Source organism: Asterias amurensis, chromosome 14 (assembly GCF_032118995.1).
Source record: "Asterias amurensis chromosome 14, ASM3211899v1".
Lineage (NCBI taxonomy): Eukaryota > Metazoa > Echinodermata > Asteroidea > Forcipulatida > Asteriidae > Asterias > Asterias amurensis.
This window is the reverse complement of record NC_092661.1, coordinates 9,239,683-9,263,567: the sequence shown is the minus strand read 5'-3', so window position 1 is coordinate 9,263,567 and position 23,885 is coordinate 9,239,683. Positions and strand designations below refer to the sequence as shown.

General features: G+C 39.0%; 1 protein-coding gene across 5 annotated transcripts in view; it reads right to left on the bottom strand.

Moving 5' to 3' along the window:
- The window catches only part of LOC139947136 (leucine-rich repeat serine/threonine-protein kinase 1-like), a 62,824-nt gene that overhangs the window by 26,479 nt on the left and 12,460 nt on the right, over positions 1 to 23,885 (bottom strand). For 4 of the 5 annotated variants that reach the window (XM_071944989.1, XM_071944990.1, XM_071944988.1 and 1 more), the window contains 4 exons: positions 22,849 to 23,014; positions 5,268 to 5,406; positions 3,265 to 3,409; positions 958 to 1,089 (listed from right to left, as the gene is read on the bottom strand). In XM_071944989.1, the coding sequence (XP_071801090.1) occupies positions 958 to 1,089; positions 3,265 to 3,409; positions 5,268 to 5,406; positions 22,849 to 23,014 (582 nt within the window). Of the gene's footprint in view, positions 1 to 957; positions 1,090 to 3,264; positions 3,410 to 5,267; positions 5,407 to 8,875; positions 9,205 to 22,848; positions 23,015 to 23,885 lie in introns of those variants that run through there. The other variant, XM_071944992.1, reaches the window with a different exon arrangement.

The following is a 23,885-nucleotide window of genomic DNA, read 5'->3' as shown; positions in this document are numbered from 1 at the left end:
TTTGAGAACAAGGTCTGAGACCATTTTGAAACCTGGTACATTATACAAGGTTAATTAACAAACAAAATAGTTTCTATGTCCCCCCCCCCCCCTTTTGACAGCGGATAATAAAAGTTTAATGAGAGTTAAATACCAGAATTTAATTGAAAGAAAACCCACCGATTAAAAACAAAAGCCTTTCACAAGGACCTCGTAAACACACTATGAGTCTTTGAGAACAAGTTATAAGGTTTAGCTCACTTTGTTAAACCTCGTATATACAAAGTTAATTAACAGACATAATAATTTCTATGTCCCCCCCCCCCCCTCTTTTAACAGGTTGCATAAATAAAGTTTAGTTTGAGAGTTTAATACCAGAGTTTTGTTGAAAGAAAACCCACAGATAAAATTAAAAAAAGACTCTGTACAACACACTATATGTAGGAGTCTTTGAGGGCAAGGTCTGATGAGCTAACTTCGTTAAAGCTAACACATAATACAAGGTTAATTAACAGACACATACTCTATGCCCCCCCCCTTTTTTATCAGCGTATAATTAAAGTTTGGCCATACTTGTCAATCCGTTAATGCTAGACTTCCCCTACCAGGAAGATGAACATGGTTCGACAGTGAACTAGAAAGGGCAATCTGAATGAATCACAGCCCTAAAGTAGAACTTTGAGTAGTCACAGGGATCAGACGTGGGTTGCTAATAATCCCATGTAGAGAGAACGGGGGAAATTTTACTCTATATACATTATTTGGCCTTTGTCTTAATTTAGCTGTTCTTAATTTATCTTCTAATAAAAAAATTATTTTATTTTTCTTGTATTTTTTTTAATAGATTACCAAGCATTGGGGATAAATCAATGTTAATTTTGGTTTTGGCCTATATTATACATGTGCATGTACTTCAACCAAGAAACTTTCAAATCCTACTTTATAATTCTTAATAAATGTTTCCAAAACTAAACTTACTTTCTCATCCAGCGCTGATTTGTAATCGAATTCCAGCAGGAGTTTAATAATTGCTGGGTTGCCTTGTTTGGCCGCAGCATGAAGTGGAATTTCCATCTCATTGGTTTGATCACTAGCCATTGCTGGGAAGCGCTGAGGAGGAGAGGCAAAAAGTTACGCAGGTTATTGTTAATATTTATGGTTTATTATTATTATTATTTAATGATTAGGAGTTTAATAATTGCTGCGTTGCCTTGTTTTGCCGCCGCATAAAGTGGAATTTCCATCTCATTGGTTTGGTCACTATCGCTGGGAAGCGCTGAGGAGTAGCAAAGAGTTACGCTGGTTGTTATGGCAATCGTAAATATTAAAGAAACATTCCAGAATTGGTTTTTGCAAACAAAACAGTTGCTGGCAGTGTAAGCACTTATTGTTATCCACCAATATATCCTTAAACTGACGCACCTGTAGAAGATTGATCGGCCATCTGGGTCACATTGAAAATAGTTGAAAACCAATTACACATTTTGCATGACATCAATTTGAAAACAAAATGAATAAAATGCTCAGTGTTTTGTTAGCAAAAATCAATTCTGTAATGCTCCTTTAATATTATTGATTGCCACAACAACCTGCTTAATGGAGAGCTGTTGATAGTGAAAAACATGGTGAGAAACGGCTCCCTCTGAACCCTGTTCATACTTCCTGCGAATGCAAATGCGATATGAATGTTGACGTCACGAATTCGCATTGAATAATTCGCAGCAGTTCAACTTTGCTCAACTACATGTAACTTGCGAATATCGGTGCGAAAGGAGGGTTGTGATGTCAAATTCATGTCAAATTTGCTTCGCATTCGCATTCGCAGGAAGTATGAACCAGGCTGTAATGTAGTTTTCAAGAAAGAAGTACTTTCTCATTAAACACAATGGGGTATTGTTAACAAGGTGAATCAACTTCCGTTGGTTCAAAGGAAACTTGATAGTTGAATGCATTTATCACATGTTATTGGCAGGAAAGAGTATGCTCCTGTGGGAACTACAGGTATAGATATTTATATTTATACTTGTGATGTGATCAAGCGAAATAGGTCGTTTGACGACCTAGGTCATTATTTAACAAATTTTATACACTTTGAAAAGTGCAATTAATCTATGCTTTACTATCTTCCTAGTAGGCTTGAATCCTTGATTCTGATTGGTCTATCCATAGCAACAGAGTGTGATATAAACCTATATTCCACGGCCCATATCACTACCTGCATATTGTGTGTTCTAATTCATGCGCCAAATTTGAACGAAGATAAATACGTTATCACACGCACGCTCGTGGAATACGGAAAAGTATACCCATATCCAACTCGGCCGAAGTGTGATAACTTATAATCCTGTTTTGGTTAAGGGGTTTGATACCTGTGGACTTTGTGTTTTGTATCATGCCAAAAGTTCCCAAACCCTTTTAAAACCAACCCCTTGTTGATACAACTTTGCGTTCAAAAGTTGTGAAAGGAGAAACATCAAGAGATGAGTGGAGTGAAACAGAGAAAAAGCATTATAAAGTCGAGTTGTTTATTGAATATACATGGCACATTTTCTTTCAATGCTAATTTATCGGAAAGGAAGTGCTTACATGTATATGAAAATAAAATGAGATATACGTTTAGTAATTAAAGACACTGGACACTTTTGGTAATTGTCAAAGACCAGTTTTCTCACTTGGTGTATCTGAACATATGCATAAAATAACAAACCTGTGAAAATTTGAGCTCAATTGGTTGTCAAAGTTAAGAGAAAACTTTGAAAGAAAAAACACCCTTGTCACACGCAGTTATGTGCTTTCAGATGCTTGATTTTGAGACCTCAAATTCTAAATCTGAGGTCTCAAAATCAAATTCGTTGAAAATTACTTCTTTCTCGAAAACTACATACATCACTTTAGAGGGAGCCAATTCTCACATTGTTTTATACTACAAAGTAGTGCTAATAATTATTTTGAGTATTTACCAATAGTGTCAACTGCCTTTAAATAAAAACAGTTTTCAAACTACGTTACTTCAGGGACTGAGCACAATGTTTCATACTATCAACAGCTCTCCATTGCTTGTTACCAAGCAAGTTTTTATGCTAACAATTATGTTGAGTAATTACCAATTTTGTACAGCGCCTTCAAGCACAAAACTAGCTAAGCAAAATGATGCTTAATAGAAAAAGGTTATCAGCTAAAATACCAATTTACTTGTAGCATCTGTGACAATCCTGCTTATTGTTGCTTAGCAGAAATATTCCAAGGAATATGAAACTGGGCCCTGGTAATGTGACATATTCTTACCTGCAGAAGTAACTTGGCCACTTCAAAGTGTCCATTGAGACAAGCAGCATACAACGGAGACTGCCTGGAATCACGGTTGGGTCTTCCATTTGCATTGTGGGCCAGTAAGAATTGCACCACACTAAGATGGCCGCCGAGAGACGCCCTGTATGAGAACAAACAATCAGTAGTATATTTTAAATACATATGAGTCCAATGCACTAAGCTGCTCAGGGTAGGGGGGTTGCTGGGACCCGAGTAGGCTTTCTAAAATCAAATTAAAAAAATGTTGATTTCGTCAATTTGTATCGTGCCAGATGGCTTACCTATCAAAAAGATCATTGATTTTTACAATTCTTGTGAATTAGATTTAAGTCTAAGCTATACAGGATGTACCCCACTCTCAACCATGTAACACAGCTAGCTTTCCATTTATGAATCAAGTGTCTTCCTAGACATGAAATCAAGCCCTCTATAGCCACAACTCTCCCCCCCCCCCCCCCCCCCTCAGCCAGGCCCTTTTCATAACTCGGCTTACCAAGGCTTTTTTTTAGATGGTGGGGGTACTTAAAAAGAGTATTGGATTTCGGTAACCCCCTTTTAAATGAAACGTTTACAGATTACCTTTATTGTCTACCAATTATATAGACCCCTTGCAAAACGCTACACTGACGTGCACGTTTTTTCAAGCACAAAAAACAGCTATCATCCAATCATTTGCCAATCATTTGACCCCAGTGAGCGTGCTTTTTTACCCCAGTGAGGGTGTTTTTTGACCCCATAGTCATGACAGTGAGGGTGCTTTTTTACCCCAGTGAGGGTGTTTTTTGACCCCAGTGATTGTGCTTTTTGACCCCAGTGAGAGTGTTTTTTGATCCCATATGACAGTGAGGGTGCTTTTTGACCCCAGTGAAGGTGCTTTTTGACCCCAGTGTGGGTGCTTTTTGACCCCAGTGTGGGTGCTTCTTGACCCCAAAGTCATGACAGTGAGGGTGCTTTTTGACCCCAGTGAGGGTGCTTTTTGACCCCATAGTCATGACAGTGAGGGTGCTTTTTTACCCCACAGTGAGGGTGCTTTTTGACCCCAGTGAGGGTGCTTTTTGACCCCATAGTCATGACAGTGAGGGTGCTTTTTGACCCCAGTGAGGGTGCTTTTTGACCCCATAGTCATGACAGTGAGGGTGCTTTTTGACCCCACAGTGAGGGTGCTTTTTGACCCCAGTGTGGGTGCTTTTTGACCCCAGTGAGAGTGCTTTTTGACCCCATAGTCATGACAGTGAGGGTGCTTTTTGACACCAGTGAGGGTGCTTCTTGACCCCATAGTCATGACAGTGAGGGTGCTTTTTGACCCCACAGTGAGGGTGCTTTTTGACCCCAGTGAGGGTGCTTCTTGACCCCATAGTCATGACAGTGAGGGTGCTTTTTTACCCCACAGTGAGGGTGCTTTTTGACCCCAGTGAGGGTGCTTTTTGACCCCAGTGAGAGTGCTTTTTGACCCTGTACTCATGACAGTGAGGGTGCTTTTTGACCCCACAGTGAGGGTGCTTTTTGACCCCAGTGAGGGTGCTTTTTGACCCCAGTGAGGGTGCTTCTTGACCCCATAGTCATGACAGTGAGGGTGCTTTTTTACCCCACAGTGAGGGTGCTTTTTGACCCCAGTGAGGGTGCTTTTTGACCCCAGTGAGAGTGCTTTTTGACCCTGTACTCATGACAGTGAGGGTGCTTTTTGACCCCACAGTGAGGGTGCTTTTTGACCCCGGTGAGGATGCTTTTTGACCCCAGTGAGAGTGCTTTTTGACCCCGTAGTCATGACAGTGAGGGTGCTTTTTGACCCCAGTGAGGGTGCTTCTTGAAGTCATGACATTAAGGGTTCTTTTTGACCCCACAGTGAGGGTGCTTTTCGACCCCAGTGAGGACGCTTTTTTAGAGTGTGACCTCACATGCAAGGGGTTTATAAGATTAAACAATCAAAAAGCTCCAAAAACCAAAGTTATACATTGCCTTTAAGTCTTGTAGAAGCTCACCTGTATAGTGGCGTTTCCTTATACTCCAAATTAACAGCATTGAAGCCGATTCTCCGTAGTATTTTCCGCAGTTCTTTGACGTTGCTACAAGCCTCTAGAAGATCTGGCTCAAGGGTTGACCGTAACCTCTCTCGTTCCACTACAAAGACAACAACAAAAAACATTCAAATTATTTTAAATTATTTTTTATAGGTGTATTTCTTATGTTTGCTTTTATGTTATTTTGTACATATTTATTATTTTGTGCTGTTATACATACTTTTGTACATTTTGTGTTGTTCTGGTCAAATAAATAATAACAAATAATAATAATAATAATAACTGTATTTTCTCGATGGTTTTATAACTGTATGGATTTTAATAGGTTTTCTTTTTAATTGTTCAGCGCCCAGTGCCCATGGTCATTATTCTTGGATGGGTGCTTCATGTATACATATAAATTGCCATTAGTATTTGTTTATTTAAATCAGTTTGGCTCAGTGTTTTCATTCCCTGTCTTTCACCTCTGTGGACCCCGGTTCGAATCCACCTTGGATCGCAGCCTTGCATGCGGATTGGGTTTTCAGCTCCTACCATGCCTACCCGAGGAGTTTGAAAAATCTGAGGGACAATCCTTTTAACAGTGCAACTTGAATTGCAGCCAGTCCACTATGATTGGCTTTTCACACTAACAGATTAATGTCATACACATAATAATAATGGCTTCTTATATCGCGCTCAGGTCCGTCATTGTCCGTCATGCAGTGACGCTCATGGCGCTCCAACATTATTATCAACAAATGCGCTACTCAGCTAAATCAATCACAAGAACCATCTCTGCCCTCACAGGTACCCATTTACATGTACCCCTGGATGGAGAAAAGCAATTATGGTGAAGTGTCTTGCTCAGGGACACAAGTGTCACGACCGGGATTCGAACCCACACTCTGCTGAACAGAATCACCAGAGCTTGAATTCAGTGCTCTTATCCGCGACACCCCACAAAGCAAGCAATGACACCCCACATTGAAAAAAAAACACTACTGATGCTTCCAAACTGTGGAATAAACTACAAATATCTCTTCGTAATCAACAATCTCTATCCACTATCCAACAATACTTACTTTTCCTATACAAACTGCAGGTAATGAAAGCAAAGCACTGCAGTGTTGACCACGATATATAAGGAAAGGTTTGCGGTAACACCATGTAATGACTATCTCTCAATGAGTTGGGTTGGTTCTGAAAAGAACGGTTGGTTTCAACTCAACTCTTGTGAACCACACCTGGTAACTGTATTCCCATCAAATACAGGTAGACTCCAACAAACCCCAAAAGTTCATTGCTTGCTGTCATGTATGTGACCATGACCAAAACCACAACTGCAATAACGAAATACAGTTGCACAGGAAACCTAAACAGAAACCAAAATCTTATTCACAGTGGTGGCCTTGCAACTTTTTTTTCCCCAGCATTAATTTCCTTGAACCGTAGAACTTCATGACAAAAAAGGCACTGCAACATGTTCAATTTTTGGAGAATTAATAATTGCTGGACATCGAAAGGTTCATTTTTGAGCCCTGAATTACTCCAATGCTACACTATTGTTACATTTTTGCCCAAATGGCCCTTACCATAAAATTCCACAGTAGACTATAGCCCCTTTCACACGAGAGCAATTTAGCAAGGGTCCCTTGCTAAATTGTAGCATGGTTGTAAGATTTTACAAAATGCACCTCATGTGAAAGGACAACAATTTTTGGAGTGTCCAGGGTCCCTTGTCAAATCTTGTCCAACATTGCTACATTTTGTCGGAGGTCCAGACCTACGACAAAATGTTACACTAGCGGAAGTTTTGACCAAGGACGTGGGCTACATCATCGTGTGAAAGGAACCCTTGTTTATAGAACGACGTCCTAGGTGAAAATGCCCATACAGCGCATGCTTTTGTGGGTGCTATCTTGTCCAACTAAGGTGATCAGGATTACCATTCGTCATATCACTCTCATGTCGCACAAGGGTTTTTTAACTTTGCAGAGTGAAAGCTCACAAAAATAGTCACGCATGGTGATAACAAATAAACAACCCACGCTCATAAATGTTGTAGCAAGGGACCCATGGCTACATTTTGGCCGTGTGATAAGGGCTTATGGATGTACATGTACATGTTTAAAGTCCACATGAACACAAGCCACAGTACGGTGTTTCATACCACCTGGGCCCAATTTCATAGAGTTGCTAAGCGGCTGATTTTGTGCTTACTGTGCATTTTCCATTTCACACGAAAAGGCATGCTACTCTTCCGGTGCTTACTGCCTGAAAATAAATGACATTTAACAATACAAATCCACGGTGAACGCGCAATATGGCCTCCTAATTATTCTGCTTACCTGTGAAATACGCTTGCACCTCAGCAATTTATTCTGCTACAGTAAGCACGAAAATTTGCTTCCCATTAAGCAGTGCTATGAAATTGGGCCCTGTACAAACACAAGAAACCCATGCACCCAATACTGTAGTCTGGAAGAGGTATTTCGTGGCAGTTTGTGGTACCTGTGTTTCAGAGGGTTTGCGATATACCATTTTGAACAGAATTCTACTTATAAATCATTATAATTTCTCTCTGAAAAAAATCTAATCTTGTTTAGGCTTTGTCAAAACAAGATGAAGACAGCGTTGATAACCATGGCATTTGAAGTCTTTCAGTTTATGTGTTGAAAAATACCTAAATTTAGTGCTGTATAATCACATCCGATGTTATTTGAAAGTTATTTTTCTTTCAATTCATGAGCAACACTCAGCTTGTATGAGTTATAATAGCAGGAAGCATAATTCCTGGTTTCGACATGAAGCATCATTCTTTAAATATGACGAGGGTTGAGAGGGTGGACAGGCGACACAAGGATGTTCTGGAAGTTGAGAAACTACAAAAATAACTAATTTTACTTATCAAAGGCAGGTTTTCTTTTTGTTTCGTATCTCAAAGGAAAAAAACCTATATATATCTAATATTTAAATCAATGATTTTACAGACAAATTGGCAACGAATCAGACTTTTATGGTCACAACAAGTTAATTGGCTTGGCTTTCACTGCCCACTGGCTTGTAGTCCAGAGTTAATTAAACCTGATTAATTGTATGTTAGTAGTTTTGAATTACTCTTTAAAGACACTGGACACTCATTGGTAATTGTCAAAGACCAGTCTTCTCACTTGATGTATCTCAACATTATGCATAAAATAACAAACCTGTGAATATTTGAGCTCAATCGATCGTCAAAGTTGTGAAATAATAATGAAAGAAAAAATACCCCTGTCACACAAAGTGGTGTGCTTTCATAATGCATAATTTTGAGACCTCAAATTCTAAATCTGAGGTCTCGAAATCAAATTCGTGGAAAATTACTTCTTTCTCGAAAACTATACTACTTAGAGGGAGCCGTTTCTCACAATGTTGTATACCATCAACAGCTCCCCATTACTCGTTACCAAGAAAGGTTTTATGACAATAATTATTTTGAGTAATATTACCAATAGTGTCCACTGCCTTTAATTGTATGTTAGTAATATTGGAATTACTCTATAAAGGTATACTTTCCGTACAAAAAAATGATTTAAAAGTTTAAATACCGAATTCATCATTCCACGCTCTCACTATTCCAAAATCTCCGTCCACTTCGCCCAGTAGTTTACTGTTTGCCTTGTTGATCCCAGCGATGATACTATAGTTATTATTACATTTATCCATTCCGCCGATAACACCAACCGTCGTCGTCGAGTTGAAACTGAAGGCATTCATCCTAAGGTTGGATCCTTTTATGAGTTTACAAAAACAACATCATTGTGTTTTTGGATACCAAGCTGCACCTATTAAAGGTGCATGTTTTGATAAGAGGTGTCTAGTCCCGGTGGTCGTCAGCAAAAACAACCGATCCCAAACACAGTTACTGGAATCAAGCTGCTAGGATGACAGGAAACCAGGGAATTTATCAAACCAGCACTTTCACAATTTTCACACGGCAATACTTTGTACGACGACGACGACGTGTGCGTGGGCTGTTCCAGAGTTACAACGTAGTGACGTACATGTAGACCTGATTCCTCATGTGCTGGTGAGTCTGGACTCGGAATGCTGGGAGGACGGGTTTAGGGAAGTGAGTCGAACCACAGTGACTGTTATCATCAGAGAGGAAGTGCTATACAAGTAGCTGTAGCCCTGGTTTGGTATTCAACAAATGGTTCACCTAAGGTTCAAAGTCATGTGTGGCAGTCGCAGATCCTTCAAAGCCCACACAACTGAGATGAGCTATAAATATGTAATTCTTATAAATCTACACCAGGAGTCACAGTACCTCATCTTTATCATTACGCTGGACGTCACAAGCAAAAGACTTGATCCAATTTGACTGGTGTTCAACAAATGGTTCAGGCAAGACTCAAAGTCATGGTAGTCGCAGATCCTTCAAAGCTCAACTGAGATGAGTGATAAATATGTAATTCTTACAAAACTACATCAAGAGTCACAACCCATCCCAATCTCTATCGTTATGCTGGACGATCACAAGCAAATAATTAGGGTCCAAGTATACAGGTTGGTATTCAACGAACAGTTCAGGCAAGATTCAAAGTCATGATAGTCGCAGATCCTTCAAAGCTCAACTGAGATGAGTGATAAACATGTAATTCTTACAAAACTACATCAAGAGTCACAGCACACCCAATCTCTATCGTTACGCTGGACAATCACAAACAAAAGATTGGGATCCAACTTTGCACAAATGGTTCACGCAAGATTCAAAGTCATACATGTATATATGGTAGTTGCAGATCCTTCAAAGTTCTACATCAAGAGTCGCAGCACACATTCACTCTTGATCAGTACGCGGGATGGTCACAAGGATCCAGTTTTACTGTCAACACTAATTAACACCTCTCAGGAAATGCAGCTCGCGCCTGATGGCAGTTGCACCACCCTGTGTTTGGTACGTGTCTATTAGTTAACGAGTCGGTCAAGATTCTATCGCGTGAACACAAATTTGCATCTCAAGTACGTAGAACTTCTTTACAACAGGTACAAAGTTGCTTTGTGACTGATATAGGTAGCTCTTTTCCTCTCTCCAAAAAAGATTCTATCTAAGGTTCTATCTTCTAATTAACACCTCTCAGGAAATGCAGCTCGCGCCTGATGGCAGTTGCACCACCCCGTGTTTGGTACGTGTCTATTAGTTAACGAGACGGTCAAGATTCTATCGCGTGAACACAAATTTGCATCTCAAGTACGTAGAACTTCTTTACAACAGGTACAAAGTTGCTTTGCGACTGATAGTAATATAGGCAGCTTGTTTCCTCTCTCCATAAAGACAACTGATATCTCAGGAAGATTGCATCAAACTTTTATACATTTATCAAAACCACAATCTCAGCTCTGTACAGTTACAATAAATATCACCTCTGGTAGTTACAAGCTTCCATTTTACATGGAATCAGTAACAGGACTTTGAAAGATGGAATTTCCACTTGAAATTGCACATAAAATATTCAGATACATGTATATGCACACCTACAGCTTCTGTTACCACCATGTCTTACAGTAATACAATTTATATTGTCAAATACTAAACCACAAGGAAAAATGACTGGGTAAATGATTTGAAGTACAAGAAACATATCACTGTGAAAGTGAAAGTGACAGGAAGGAGTTTTGTTCAGATTAGTGAAACAATAATAATTGTTTTTGAACCCTTACGAAAATCACAAAACCGTCATGCACAAGTTCTGGTAGCGTGTAAACACTATGTCGTCTAAGATTTGCACTCCAATGTGGGACACACGGGGACGATTGACTCCACAAATGGCGAAATGAAGATTGCTGTGATGATGACATCAGATGAATTGGGTCACAGGAGAAATGAATGTTGAAGATTTCAATGAAGAAATACTGTTTTAATAATGACAGCACTTTAAACAAATTTATTTGGTTTACCAACAAGGTATCCTCAGATGTCACGCGTATAAGCACTGTATACTCAATACTTTCCTTAATCATGCTCAGGTTTGATTCGAACCCATGACCTACAGTGTTAAAAATGGTATTCTTGAAATATTTTGAGAACATATTTCTTGTGTCACTCCCTAGAAAAAATTTCAAGGAGTGACATTTTATTTAGTGGTGTAGTTGCCTCACTCAAGCAAATGTCTCAAGCAAAAGTACTGAGTATACATGTACAGTACCGGACTGCAGTACTGTACCATACTGCAGGCCTGATGAGGCCTGTGATTTTAGCCCCGGGGCCAGTAAACTCAAGACCCGACAAGTCCAGTGGTATTTTTCTTTTTTGTTGATGTCTAAAAGTACAATTTACCTCACTTTGTAACAAAAAAGTATTAATAATTCTGCTCAATGTTGACTTTTAGTCTAATAACTTCCAAATGTGTTGGGTATTAAACCATACTTCATTCTTTACGATAACATTAAAAAAATATTCTCGAAGTGCTCGCTCAAACAAAAATAGTTTACGTACATTTTAAACTGTGTAGAAAGAAAGTTCTCTCTCATTACACTCTGGTCGTGTGAAATAAATGCTGGTCCAGTAAATACTGTATTCTATAAGGCCAGGAGCCCTGTGGATTTCCCCCCTTTAATTTGAGCCCTGCATTGGTGTATGGGTAAAACCAAATAAAGTTCTTCACCCTCCGATGCAAATTTATGAAGGCACTTATTAATAAACATTCATACACAGTGACGTGTGAGCAAACCTTCAAGTCCTCATCTGTGGGTGACCATCATTGCAGAATGAAAGACGTACACCTCTGACTCATAAAACAAATTACAATGGATTGATCTACCACAAAAAAAACACTATTTTGTACATGGAGTTATGTTTGCAGATACACCCTGGACACTGACGTCCTTCTGTTAGCAAGGGGGAAGTTACTCATCCTGCCCAAAATGATTTTGATAATATTGTGCAAAGTTCCTGTACTGTAATCTCATTTTATTCACAATCTACTCCTTCATTGTTGGAAGTACACCACCTACTCAAATTTAGCTCTTGAGAAAGACTCTGCTAGGGTCGAAATGTCAGGCCATTAAATTTTGTTTGCATTTATACCATCGATCCTTTCGGTTGGTAAGTTGTTTGCAACAGATAAATTTATTTTCTCAACAATAATAATAGCTGGATCTTAATATGGCGCTTTTAACAACAACCATGCGTTTTACATAAGTGCCCTGTGGTGGATTTCACAAAGAGTTAAGACTAGTGTTATCTCGAGTTAGGACCAGCTACTCTTTCTAACTTAGGATTTGCCATACATTTTTAATATCCTAACTTAGGACTAGTCCTAGTAACTCTTTGTGAAATCAACCCCTGGTCATTGGCCAAATAACATTACTTTAAAAACCATGGAGGTACTTGTAGCTTTAACCTTTCTCAGCTCCCTGGGGAATACATCCCTGGTAATGGCACTCCAAAGACTTTTTCATAAACAATATCAACCTGTACCCCTCAGCAGGTACCCCTGGGTGAAGAGAAGCATCTTGTTCAAGTACACAAGTGTCATGATCGGGACTAGTCTTGAAATCAAGCCGGTAATTGTTAAGGGCGGTGTATTTACAGGGACGGTACACACACCCCTGATCCCAGTATGTGTGTGCGTCAGTCGCCGGACCTTGCCACGTGCAACCTACGACTGTTGCATGAACGATAATCGCACTGTGACTGTTGCATGAGCGGCAGAATATGTGTTTGGGGCAGCGGTAGCGACTTGTCATCAAGTCAAGATCAGGATTTCAAACTTACGCTCCGATAAACTGTTTGTACAATGGCACACATGAATGGATTGAGGCATAACGAATTGCTCTTTTGGATAGTGATTTGGTTTGCTTTTGGTCAATCCCTAGATTTGTTCTTCGTATTTTGGTATGTCCCTATTGTTTTCGTAATTTTTTGTACATTTCAAGTATTTTGTTAATTGTGAGTTTTTGATGTTTTTAAAGCCTTAATGAATAAATAATTGTATTTTTTTTTTTTATGAATGGATTGAGGCAGCAGCCATTGCAATTGGAAACTAGTTTACTCTTCCAGGAAACAAATACACATTCTCCCTCTAAGACCACATGATTCCATATGAGTCTCAACAACATCACATGAGGTTCAGCTTGCTCATCACATGGACTTTCAACAACAAAAAAGGAAACAAAAATGACACCCCGCTGTGGATTACATCATTTAACCCATGATTTAAAGGTACACACAATTGGTAATCACTCTTAAAACTAAGGGCAAAAACAACTTTTGGTTACAGCAGCTTTCCATGGTGAAAGGCATTTTAAGACTGTTTAGGCTTTTTAACTTTTCACTTTGAAGTAATGTGGTGTAAAAAGGTATTAGTTTTTTGTGCCCCAAAATTTTAATCTGAGATACACTTCTTTTCTATTAGGGATTATTCTTTTTGCATGAACATACTCATTCCAGATTTTCGATGATATCTCAAAAACAAGACCACCTTTTGAAATTAAATTTTCTGTATTTACATCTACATTCATATGGGATTTTAAAAAAATAACCAAACGGTTCTAAAACCTAACAATATACTTTGCCTTTAACCAAGAGATGTTTGGGGTTATTTGTCTACTGTAACCCATGGTAACATATTCAAGGTCCCAGTTTGGAGGAAACTTGGACAAGCCCTGGTGGTCCAACCCAACCAGCCTCATTATTAAGACACTGCTAAGAAAAAAAATATGAAAACAGTTCCAAAAAACCTACGATATACTTTGCATTTAACCAAATCAGAGATGTTCGGGGTTATTTGTCTAATGTCACCCATAGTAACCTATTTAAGTACCCATTTTGAAGGAAACTGAGACGAGCCTTAGTGGACCAACCCAACCCCAGCCTTGTTATCTAGACACTGCAACGCAGCAGGTGTCCATGTTCTAAAGGGGTTATGAATCATGTTTATCCTATCCCTTTAAATCACCCAGCATAGATAAGGATCAATAGCTTCATACAGGAAGCAACGCTTTGTTTAGAACATGCTTTCATAGTGCGTTAACTTACAAATTAAAGGAACACGTTGCCTTGGATCGGTCGAGTTGGTCTTTGAAAAGCGTTTGTAACCGTTTTTTATAAAATGCATATAAGTAGAATACAATGTTCCACACAAACATGCCTCGAAATTGCGTGGTTTTCCTTTTACCTCGTCGACTAACACGTCAGACATTTATGGGGGTCAAAATTTTGACTCCCATAAATGGCCTACCATGTTAGTTCGCACAGTAGAAGGAAAACCACGCAATTTCGAGGCAAACTTGTGTGGATCATTGTATTCTACTTTTAAAACATCTTTCCAACCATATGCATTTTATAAAAAACGGTTACAAACGCTTTTGTTTTGACCAACTCGTCCGATCCAAGGCAACGTGTTCCTGTAAGACTTGCAAGTAGTACAACCGTGTGTAAATCTCTTTTGAGGGGCGTGTTGGTTCTGAGGATAGCCAGTGTGGTTTCGACGTACATATTTTGTTTTTTACCCTTTCACCAATATGGGTTAGCAATGTATACTGAGTATTTTCCTGTGTGCTGTGAAAAGAAATCAGAGGCATATTACTTGGGTGGGATTTGAACCCACGACTTTTGCAATTCTAGAGCAGTGTCTTACCAACTAGACCACCGAGATTGCCTGGTAGCTAGAGGCAGTTCGAATCCTATGTTTTGGCAGCGGGTACCGCAACAAATTTATGTTAAATTTGCTTTGAGTACAGTATAAAGAATATAATCTTCATAGCCGATGCAAATTTAACATCTATTAAATTATACTCTGCTCGTCATCAGGAGAAACATTGAAACCACAGCGGCTCTTTTCAGAGCCAACACTCTCTCCTCTTTAAGAGTTGTACCCGCAAATTTACCATTTACCAACTAGACCACTGAGATTTTCCCCGTAGCTAGAGTCAGTTTGAATTCCTACATTATAGCAGCAGGTAGAGAAGATATCTGCTCTCGAATGGCAAAGGTTATAGGTTCGAATCCCACCTGAGTAATATGCCTGTGAGTTTTTTTAACAGGACTCGGGACAGCACTGAGTATACAGTGCTTATCACACATCAGACTAAAGCCCGGTCCATTACTTCACGCAAAGTGAAGCAAATTTTCTTGTGTCACAATTGGACAAATGGTGCATACCGATTGTGTCACAAAAATTCGCTTTGCATCCACTTTCTCGTGAAGTATGAACCGTCCGGGTAAAAACCCCAAAATATTCTTTACACCTGATGCAAGTTTAACATCTATTATTGTCTGTACTGTATCCGGGATGTATTGATGCAAAAGTGAAAGTCCCCCAAGGTAAATAAACCCATCCTGGAAGATTTAGGGCTATGTTGAAATGAAATAAAAACATGTAGGTAATTACTCGGGGGATTCCCGGCGAGTGATGTAAATACCAGCTGTGTGTAGTATGGGTACATATTTCAGTATGACTAGAGCAAGCTAGTCAAACGTTGAGACCAATTCAAGAACTGACTCTGCAATAGTGCAGTTAATTACGATCCTATAAGCTAAGTAGTAGTCCCAGCCAATTTTCTATACCTTCCGCCCGGGTAGTAGCTAAAAAGCAGTCAGTTCTTTTCAGAACTGAGAAGTCTCCCGAACATCTAATAAATCTACTCTGCGGTAGTAGAATAAAGAAAGACAGTTTTCTAAGAACAAACTCTACCTGGCCAGTAGATACACACATGGTGTTACCGCAAACCAAATATATATTGATACCTCACCATGCAATGCCTCAAATCCTAAATTGGTAACATTTGTCAAAATTTGCTGGAAAGTAAAAAAAAGTGTCCAAATTGTTCACCCTATGCATTTACTACATGTAAATGACAGATAAAACAGGGTGTCCAAAAGACAGGGGACACCCCTCTGGCTAACACTATGACTGAAGTACATGTGGAATTGGTCCCATGAGTTGTGTAACACATGTCAAAGAAACCAATCGCTTATCAAAAAGAGAAGGGGTACGCCCCGATGTTCCTGGCTGTGGCTGCTGAATGCGCTCAGCACCTTGTAAACCCTTATAAGGTGCTACATAATTGGGTCTCAGAATTCATAACTTCCATAATCTATCTTAAGACTTCAATATTATTATATATTATCAGAAAGTATAAAGCAATTCGTCTTCATGCAAAGATAAATTTTTTTAATTTGATAGAAACTATTGATTGAAATGTTTGTGACAAAAACAAACCGAAAAGAATAAATGTAACAAAGGAAGGAAGTAAGTAATCACAACAAAGCAGTCAGGAATTTCCTCAACGGCTGAGCAATTATGGGGAAATTTGTAAATTGATCGTTATTATTTACAAAGGAAGTACAAATAGAGAAAAAAGTTCAGTGTAACTTCAAAAAAGTCAATGATATCTTGTGAAGTTTATTATGGTGTAGTTAAAGTTGGTCTGGATCCCTAAATGCACAATAAGGATACGTTTGATTATCAATTCATCAAAAAAGGAACCCGATCATTTTGTTTTTAAGGCCAGGTCCGAAAAATGCCTTGGTGCCCTTGCCCTTTCAAAAATGAAGCATACAGGTCTAAACCTCTCTTAGAAATCCTTACAAATCCTTTACAAAATTTATTTACACTTACCAGTTTCTATTATAAATGAGATTTCTATTCTGTTCTTTTCCAAGATTAATGTTCTAAGTGTTAACACTCTTTTAAAACGATATGTCTCCCTAACTATTACCATCATGTTTGTTTTATCGGACTGATGTACTATTTTTGGAAATGTTGTAAATAAACCATTATCCCCCGCGATGGATAACAAAATATAAACAAATAAAAAATCCTTACTAACACTCGTTTAACATCGTGAGGCCAGTCATCTTTACATACCTCATGCCTCCTCAGCTTAAAAAAGAAAGTCTTATCATTTACAAACAAAGGCGGACTTTTGTTTCAAACATCCGTCCGCTTTCTATTCTTAGCTGTTTCAAGGGACAGGACCCCCAGTCACAGAATCCTGATGTCGCACAGTAATATCCAATCAGATCTGTCAACACTTTAGGGATTTCGCTCCATGAACAATTTCCTATAAATGTATTTTTAGGAGCTCTACAGGATGCCTGAGGGCAATGACATAGGCTCTTGGAACCCTATCCTGAGGAAGGTGCTTCGAGGATTGTGAATTGAATTCCCCTGTCAGCTGACTGTATAGTAGCATAGCCAGGCATGTGGAAGTGTCATGGCCGAGCGGTTAAGAGTGCAGAATTCAAACTCAGGTGTTTCTGATCAGCAGAGAGTGGGTTCGAATCCCCAGTCGTGACACTTGTGTCCTTAAGCAAGACACTTAACCATTGTTTCGTCCTTCCGATGGGACGCAAAGCCGTTGGTCCCTTGTGTTGTGTAACGCATGTAAAAGAACCCAGTGCACTTATCAAAAAGAGAAGGGGTTCGCCCCTGTGTTCCTGGTTGTGGCTGCTGTATGCGTCGTAGCACCTTGTACATGTAAACCCTTATAAGGTGCTAAATAATTGGTCTCATAATTCATCACTGTTATAATCTATCTTTCTGAAAGTTTTCATATACTCAGCGCCATGAGTACCCTGTGTGGTAGATACGTGCGCTATAGAAGACTTAGATATAAATTAAGTGTGTAGACTCCGAGAATGATATTTTGTCAATGGAAAAAGTAGGAACATTTTATTGAGTACTTGAGTATTATTTTTCAGATTTTCAAGGATTTGGGTACTTTTTCAAAATGTCCTTAGATTTACATTAAACTTACAGGGTTTGAAGATAATGATAGTAGAAAGCTTCCCTAAAAATACTACGTGCTGAGGTGCTGTAGTTTTTGAGAAATGAGTAAAACAGTGTCATGAAAATACGTTTGTAAATGCTTAAAATAATTTTGGTCTCATGAGACCAAAACTATTTTCATGACATTGTTTTACTCATTACTACAGAACTACAAAACTACAGCACCTCAGCACGTTGTATTTTCAGGGAAGCTTTCTACTATCATTATCTTTAAACTGTGTAAGTTTAGTGTAAATCTGTGGTCATTGGTTTTTTTTGTCCTACAAAAAGTACATACACCCTTTAAGGGCAAAAAAAATCAGACATCAGACTCAAGTGAAAAGAAGAATCATGCACCATGACTATAAGGCCCGAGGCCAGTGGTTTTAGAGCCGGGCCAGTACACTTACATGATCAGACAAGTACAGGGGGCTGATGATTTTCAATTGAATAACAATTACCTTTCTTTGCTTAAGGCAGTGGACACTATTGGGAAATACTCAAAACAATTATTAGCATAAAACCTTACTTGGTAACAAGTAATGGGGTGCTGTTGATAGTATAAATTTAAAACAAAGTGAGAAACGACTCCCTCTGAAGTAACGTAGTTTTTGGGGAAAGAAGTAATTTTCCACCAATTTGGTTTCGAGACCTCAGATTTAGAATTTGAGGTCTCGAAATCAAGCATCTGAAAGCACACAACTTTGTGTGACAAGGGTGTTTTTTTCTTTCATTATTATCTTGCAACTTCAACGACCAATTGAGCTCAAATTTTCACAGGTTTGTTATTTTATGCAAATGTTGAGATACACAAAGTGAGAGACTGGTCTTTGACAATTACCAATAGTGTCCAGTGTCTTTAAATGTATATTCATAAATACCCCAGACAGTTTTTCTACTCCTATTGGAGTATTTCAAGATTTTATTTAAAGAACAAGGGCTCTATCATTTCAGTTTGGGACAGCCACTTATAATATCTAGGCACATATGGTTGTCCCAAATTAATTATAGAGCCCTTCCTTTTTTGATAAAATGTTGACAGGGCTTCGAAGTTGGTTCTTGACAGAAAATGTATTACAAAACACCAATATTTTCTGTGGAGAGCCAACTTCAAAGCCATGTCATCATTTTATCAAATGAACAAGGGTTCTATAATTAATTTGGGACAATCACATGTGCCTAGATATTATAAGTGGTTTTCCCCAACATAAAGGAAAGAACCCTTGTTCATTAAATAAAATCTTGAAAAGGCTCTGAAGTTGGCTCTTGACAGAAAATATAAAAAACACCCATATTCTTTGTAACCTTTGACCTTGGCAACAGTTACCAACCAACATTAAACTAACACCATTTGTAAAAACAAGTCCAGTCTATCTCTTGACCAAAATTCGTTTTGGAGACCTATCCCCTTCATGGTTTGCCAACATTTTGAAATTGGGGGATATTTCTCACTTTCGGTTGCCACAGCAATGCATAAGTATAGGCATGTATTGTGAACTTTTGATCTGTAATATTTGTTAGCGCCACTCAAATCCCATTTGGTTTTTGCTTTTTATGTGTTGCTGAGAATCTATATAATCATAAAACGCAGACAACTTAATGGGATCATATTGGCGCGGGGATTTCTAGACGACGCAAAATCGCCCGAAATAGGCAGTAGTGTAGTTCCATATGACCTTTGACCTTTGTTATATTGGCGGGGCCAACATGATCCCAATTATTTTTCAGTTGAAATCTGTTTAGGAACACTCAACTTAACCAAATACAAGAAAACATTGATGGGATCTTGTTGGCATAGATGCTTACAGTGATGAAAAAAGTGAATGTTGTGCCAATTTAGGCCAAAATGTGTGGAATGACAATACTTTAGAAAATTTTCAAAAAATCTTTTGACATGCAAGTTGCAGAGATCCCAAGATTCTTTTTTCATTTGTCATTAGATGAAAACTGTTCCAATACCCAGTTGCCATAAAAACAATTTTTTGTTGTTGGCGCGCGAAGTTACGGAGGTGCGAAAACGCAATATATTGGTAAAATTTGAACTTTGACCTCTATTATCTCTCTGCGCCAACGAGATCCCACTCACTTTGCACTTAAATTTGTTTTAGGGATGCAAGCTCTTTCATTTGAACTTGTTCAATTCATGGGATCCTATAGGCGCGTTGAGTTATGAGGCGTTGAAAATGGCACGAGGGCACTGTTCGTCAAAGGTTCAGGTGCGCGTAACATGATGCGCCAACGAGATCCCAAATTTTTTTTTATACTTTTGTTATAAGCCCAACTGGAGGTTTCAAAAAATGTTTCACTTTTTCTGGGATGACCTTGGCGCACGTTTTTGTGTTTACAGGGAATGTACTATTCGTTTCTTGAGGGCTTTTTGGCCCAAACTTTGATAACTGGTAACTCCAAAACCGAAAGCGTCAGCAAACTAAAATTTTGGATTTATTCGTTTGGTATGATGGTGTATCACTCTAATTTTTTGGAAGAAGATCTGCGAACCCATGAATCACACCCCCCCCCCCCCCTAATTTGGTACATTCTTACAGGCAGGGACTCTTAAATACCTGTTTCCTGGAATTTTCAGGGAAATTCCTGTAGGCCTACATGTACACTGTGCCAACAAAAATATTTGTTCACAAAAGCAGCATTTCGGGGGCATGCTGTATAATACGAGGAACAAGGAAGCTATTAAGATAAGGGAAAAACAAGTGGCTGAAAAAACTACTGGACTTTTAGTAGGTGGAATGTTGGTTTCATTTTTCAGAGGCTCTTCCAGGTGGCAACTAAGTTACTCAATCACCTAGACTTGTACACCCCCCCCCCCCCCCCAAACAAAAAAAGGTAATGCAAGAGAAGTTTGCGTAAATTCCACAAAGTACATAAACCCATTGACCTTAACCCTCCCAAAATATAAAGCAAATTCAGGAAGTTTAGGCTCAAAAGTGTAAACCACTTTGTTGTTTTCACTGTTTATTGACTTGCGAGATCAAAATTAATCATTTTCCTTCTTTTACTTTTAAAAGAATGCCATATTTCAGTTAACAATATTTCAAGGGAAGCTTTTCCACTATGAACATCTCAAAGCACCTATTGTCATTTATTTCCAGATTCGAACTACATGTATAGACGATGTGACCTGTGACATCACATGTTTACAAAAGAGCAACAGAGCCTGGACTTCCTGCAGGCATGATTTGTACACAGCTCAATGGAAGAAGACATAAAATCTTAAAGTTTAAATGGAGATTGCACTGTCTAAATTCTTAACAACTTTTGAAATGATGAAAACTTGTTCAGCTTTTACTTTCATAACTCTTGGTTTTACGTGGAAAATATGGCACAAAATGTCAACTTTCCCATTGGACCAGTGTAGTACAGTGCCTGCCAGAATACTTAAGGAATGTACAAGGTCACACTTATTGTAAACAAGGTTCACATGGTCTTAAGACCAACTAGAGGATAGGAACTAGTTTACACTTCCAGGAAACAATGTGAGGTACATGTAGAGGCTGTCTCTCTTAGACAACATGTTTCCGGAAACAAACAACTTTTATGGTTGAATAAATTAAATATAGACATTAAATGTTTGTCACATGATTCAAAAGTCTCAACAACAACCCATGAGGATCAGCTGGTTGCTCAAATCACACTGACTCAGAGTCTGGCCATGGGAAAAAAAGAAATAGTTGCTTAGCATCCATGGAACGTAAAACTATAGGTCCTGTGTAATGAACATAAAATAACTTTACGCATAGTGAAGCTGAAACTTATACAGGTAAATTATATTACATACATGTACTCTACATCTTCTTCCACAGTGAGTAGGGATTCATGTCATGGCCAATAACTTTATCAACAAAAGGTATCAAAACCCTTTAAGAGAAGTGGTTTGCCCTGGTTTATCTGACACCTTGAAAGTTGTTAGAATGTACTATAATATTATGGGTCTCATAACTCAAAACATGTGACTCTGCTTATCCTGTCGAAAAACAAATAATGAGCACTTTGATACACTTATTAGTAAAAAAAACCATAATAATAAATAAATAAAACCTTACCAGACAACTGCCAGACTTTCAGGAATCAGAAACTACTTTTTGTTTTACGTAGCCTAACAACATGGGCTAACAATAGTTTTTGTTTTGAGTACTTTCAGTGCACCCCCTACCAGTCCGCAAAACTGTAAATGATTTTGACAGTTTATTTTGGCTCTTTGTCAAATAACATGACTGTGGATTTCTCAAAAAGAATGTAGAAAATACTGCTTTTAAAAACAATCCCTGCTTAGCAAGAATGAGCAGGATAAAATTGTACGTGTGACAAGGTATTTTAATAATAACAAAAATAATAGACCGTTTTTATACAGCGCCTTTCACGCCCGAGGTGTGTCTCAAAGCGCTTCTGACATTATTATCCCTGGTCACTGGGCCTTAATTCACTCCTTAAACCATCTCAGCTCCCTAGGGAGTATACAGCCTGTGCGCATGCGCTACTCAGCTAAACCAATCACAAGAACCATCTCTGCCCTCACAGGTACCCATTTACCCCTGGGTGGAGAGAAGCAATTATAGTTAAGTGTTTTGCTCAGGGACACAAGTGTCACGACCGGGATTCGAACCCACACTCTGCTGAACAGAATCATAAGAGCTTGAGTTCGGTGCTCTTATCCACTCGGCCACAACACCCCTTAGCCGGTAACCTTATTCAGATTAGCATATTTTCGTTTTGCTTAGCTTATTTTTGTGCATACTATAAGCAGCTCTACATGTATGAGACTACTCTTTGACAATAGCAATAATTACCTTGAGTTGTTTGCAGGAAGTTGACACAATCGGTCTGAAAATTGACCCTGGCTAGTTCCAGCGGAGTGAGTCGTTTGATATCCCGATTATCCAGGTCAGCTCCGTACTGTACTAAGAGATTAGCTATCTTCACTTTCCCATCTTTGGCCACGATGTGAAGAGGCGTCTGCAAATAAAACAACGGAAACAATCTGGTTCATAAATCCTTCTGGAGTCTTTGAAATCGCCTCTGCAGCTTTAAGAGAACAGTTACTCACAGGCAAGATTGAAGAAACAAAGCGGACCAAAATCTGTCTTTCCTGTGTGCCAGACCTTTCAGATTGTACACTGTATTAAAAGTAGTGGACACTATTGGGAATTACTGAAAATTATTGTAAGCATAAAAACTTACTTGATAACTAACAATGGGGAGCTGTTGATATGATAGTAAAAAACATTGTGAGAAATAGCCTTGCTCAAGGCAGTCGCATTATTCGCTCCGAAAAGACGCCGCTGTAAACCCACCCGTATACCCTGTGCGTGGTGCGTGCGATCACACCGCATGACCCACCCCTATGTACGACCACTGTGCACACAAGTCATCCGCACTCGTACCAATAACCGCATGAGGAGGCCGTCAGGCCGACAGCCTTGTCGGGTCTGTAACTTCCGGGTTTAATGTGTTGTATTGAAAAATTTCCACAAGTGGAAAAAATTGGGGGGGCTCTCGAATATGCTAGTATGCAGACCATGAACAATGAATATGTATATCTTTCGTCAGACAACACAGGATGTTAGGCAAATGAACTATTCATTTTAACGTCCAATCACGCACGCCTATCATGCTCGCTGAGCGTCCGTGGTGGTGGTGTGTGATGTAGACATGTCTTGTCTTTCGCGGGCATTATGGTAATGAGCTGACCGTGGGAACTCTTCGCTTATTATAGTAATGAGGTCAGTGGCTTCAACACAGACCCTACAAGGCTGTCGGCCTGACGGCCTCCGCATGCGGATAGTGTACGGGGGCATCGTGTCGTGCGATGTTACGCACAGTGAAT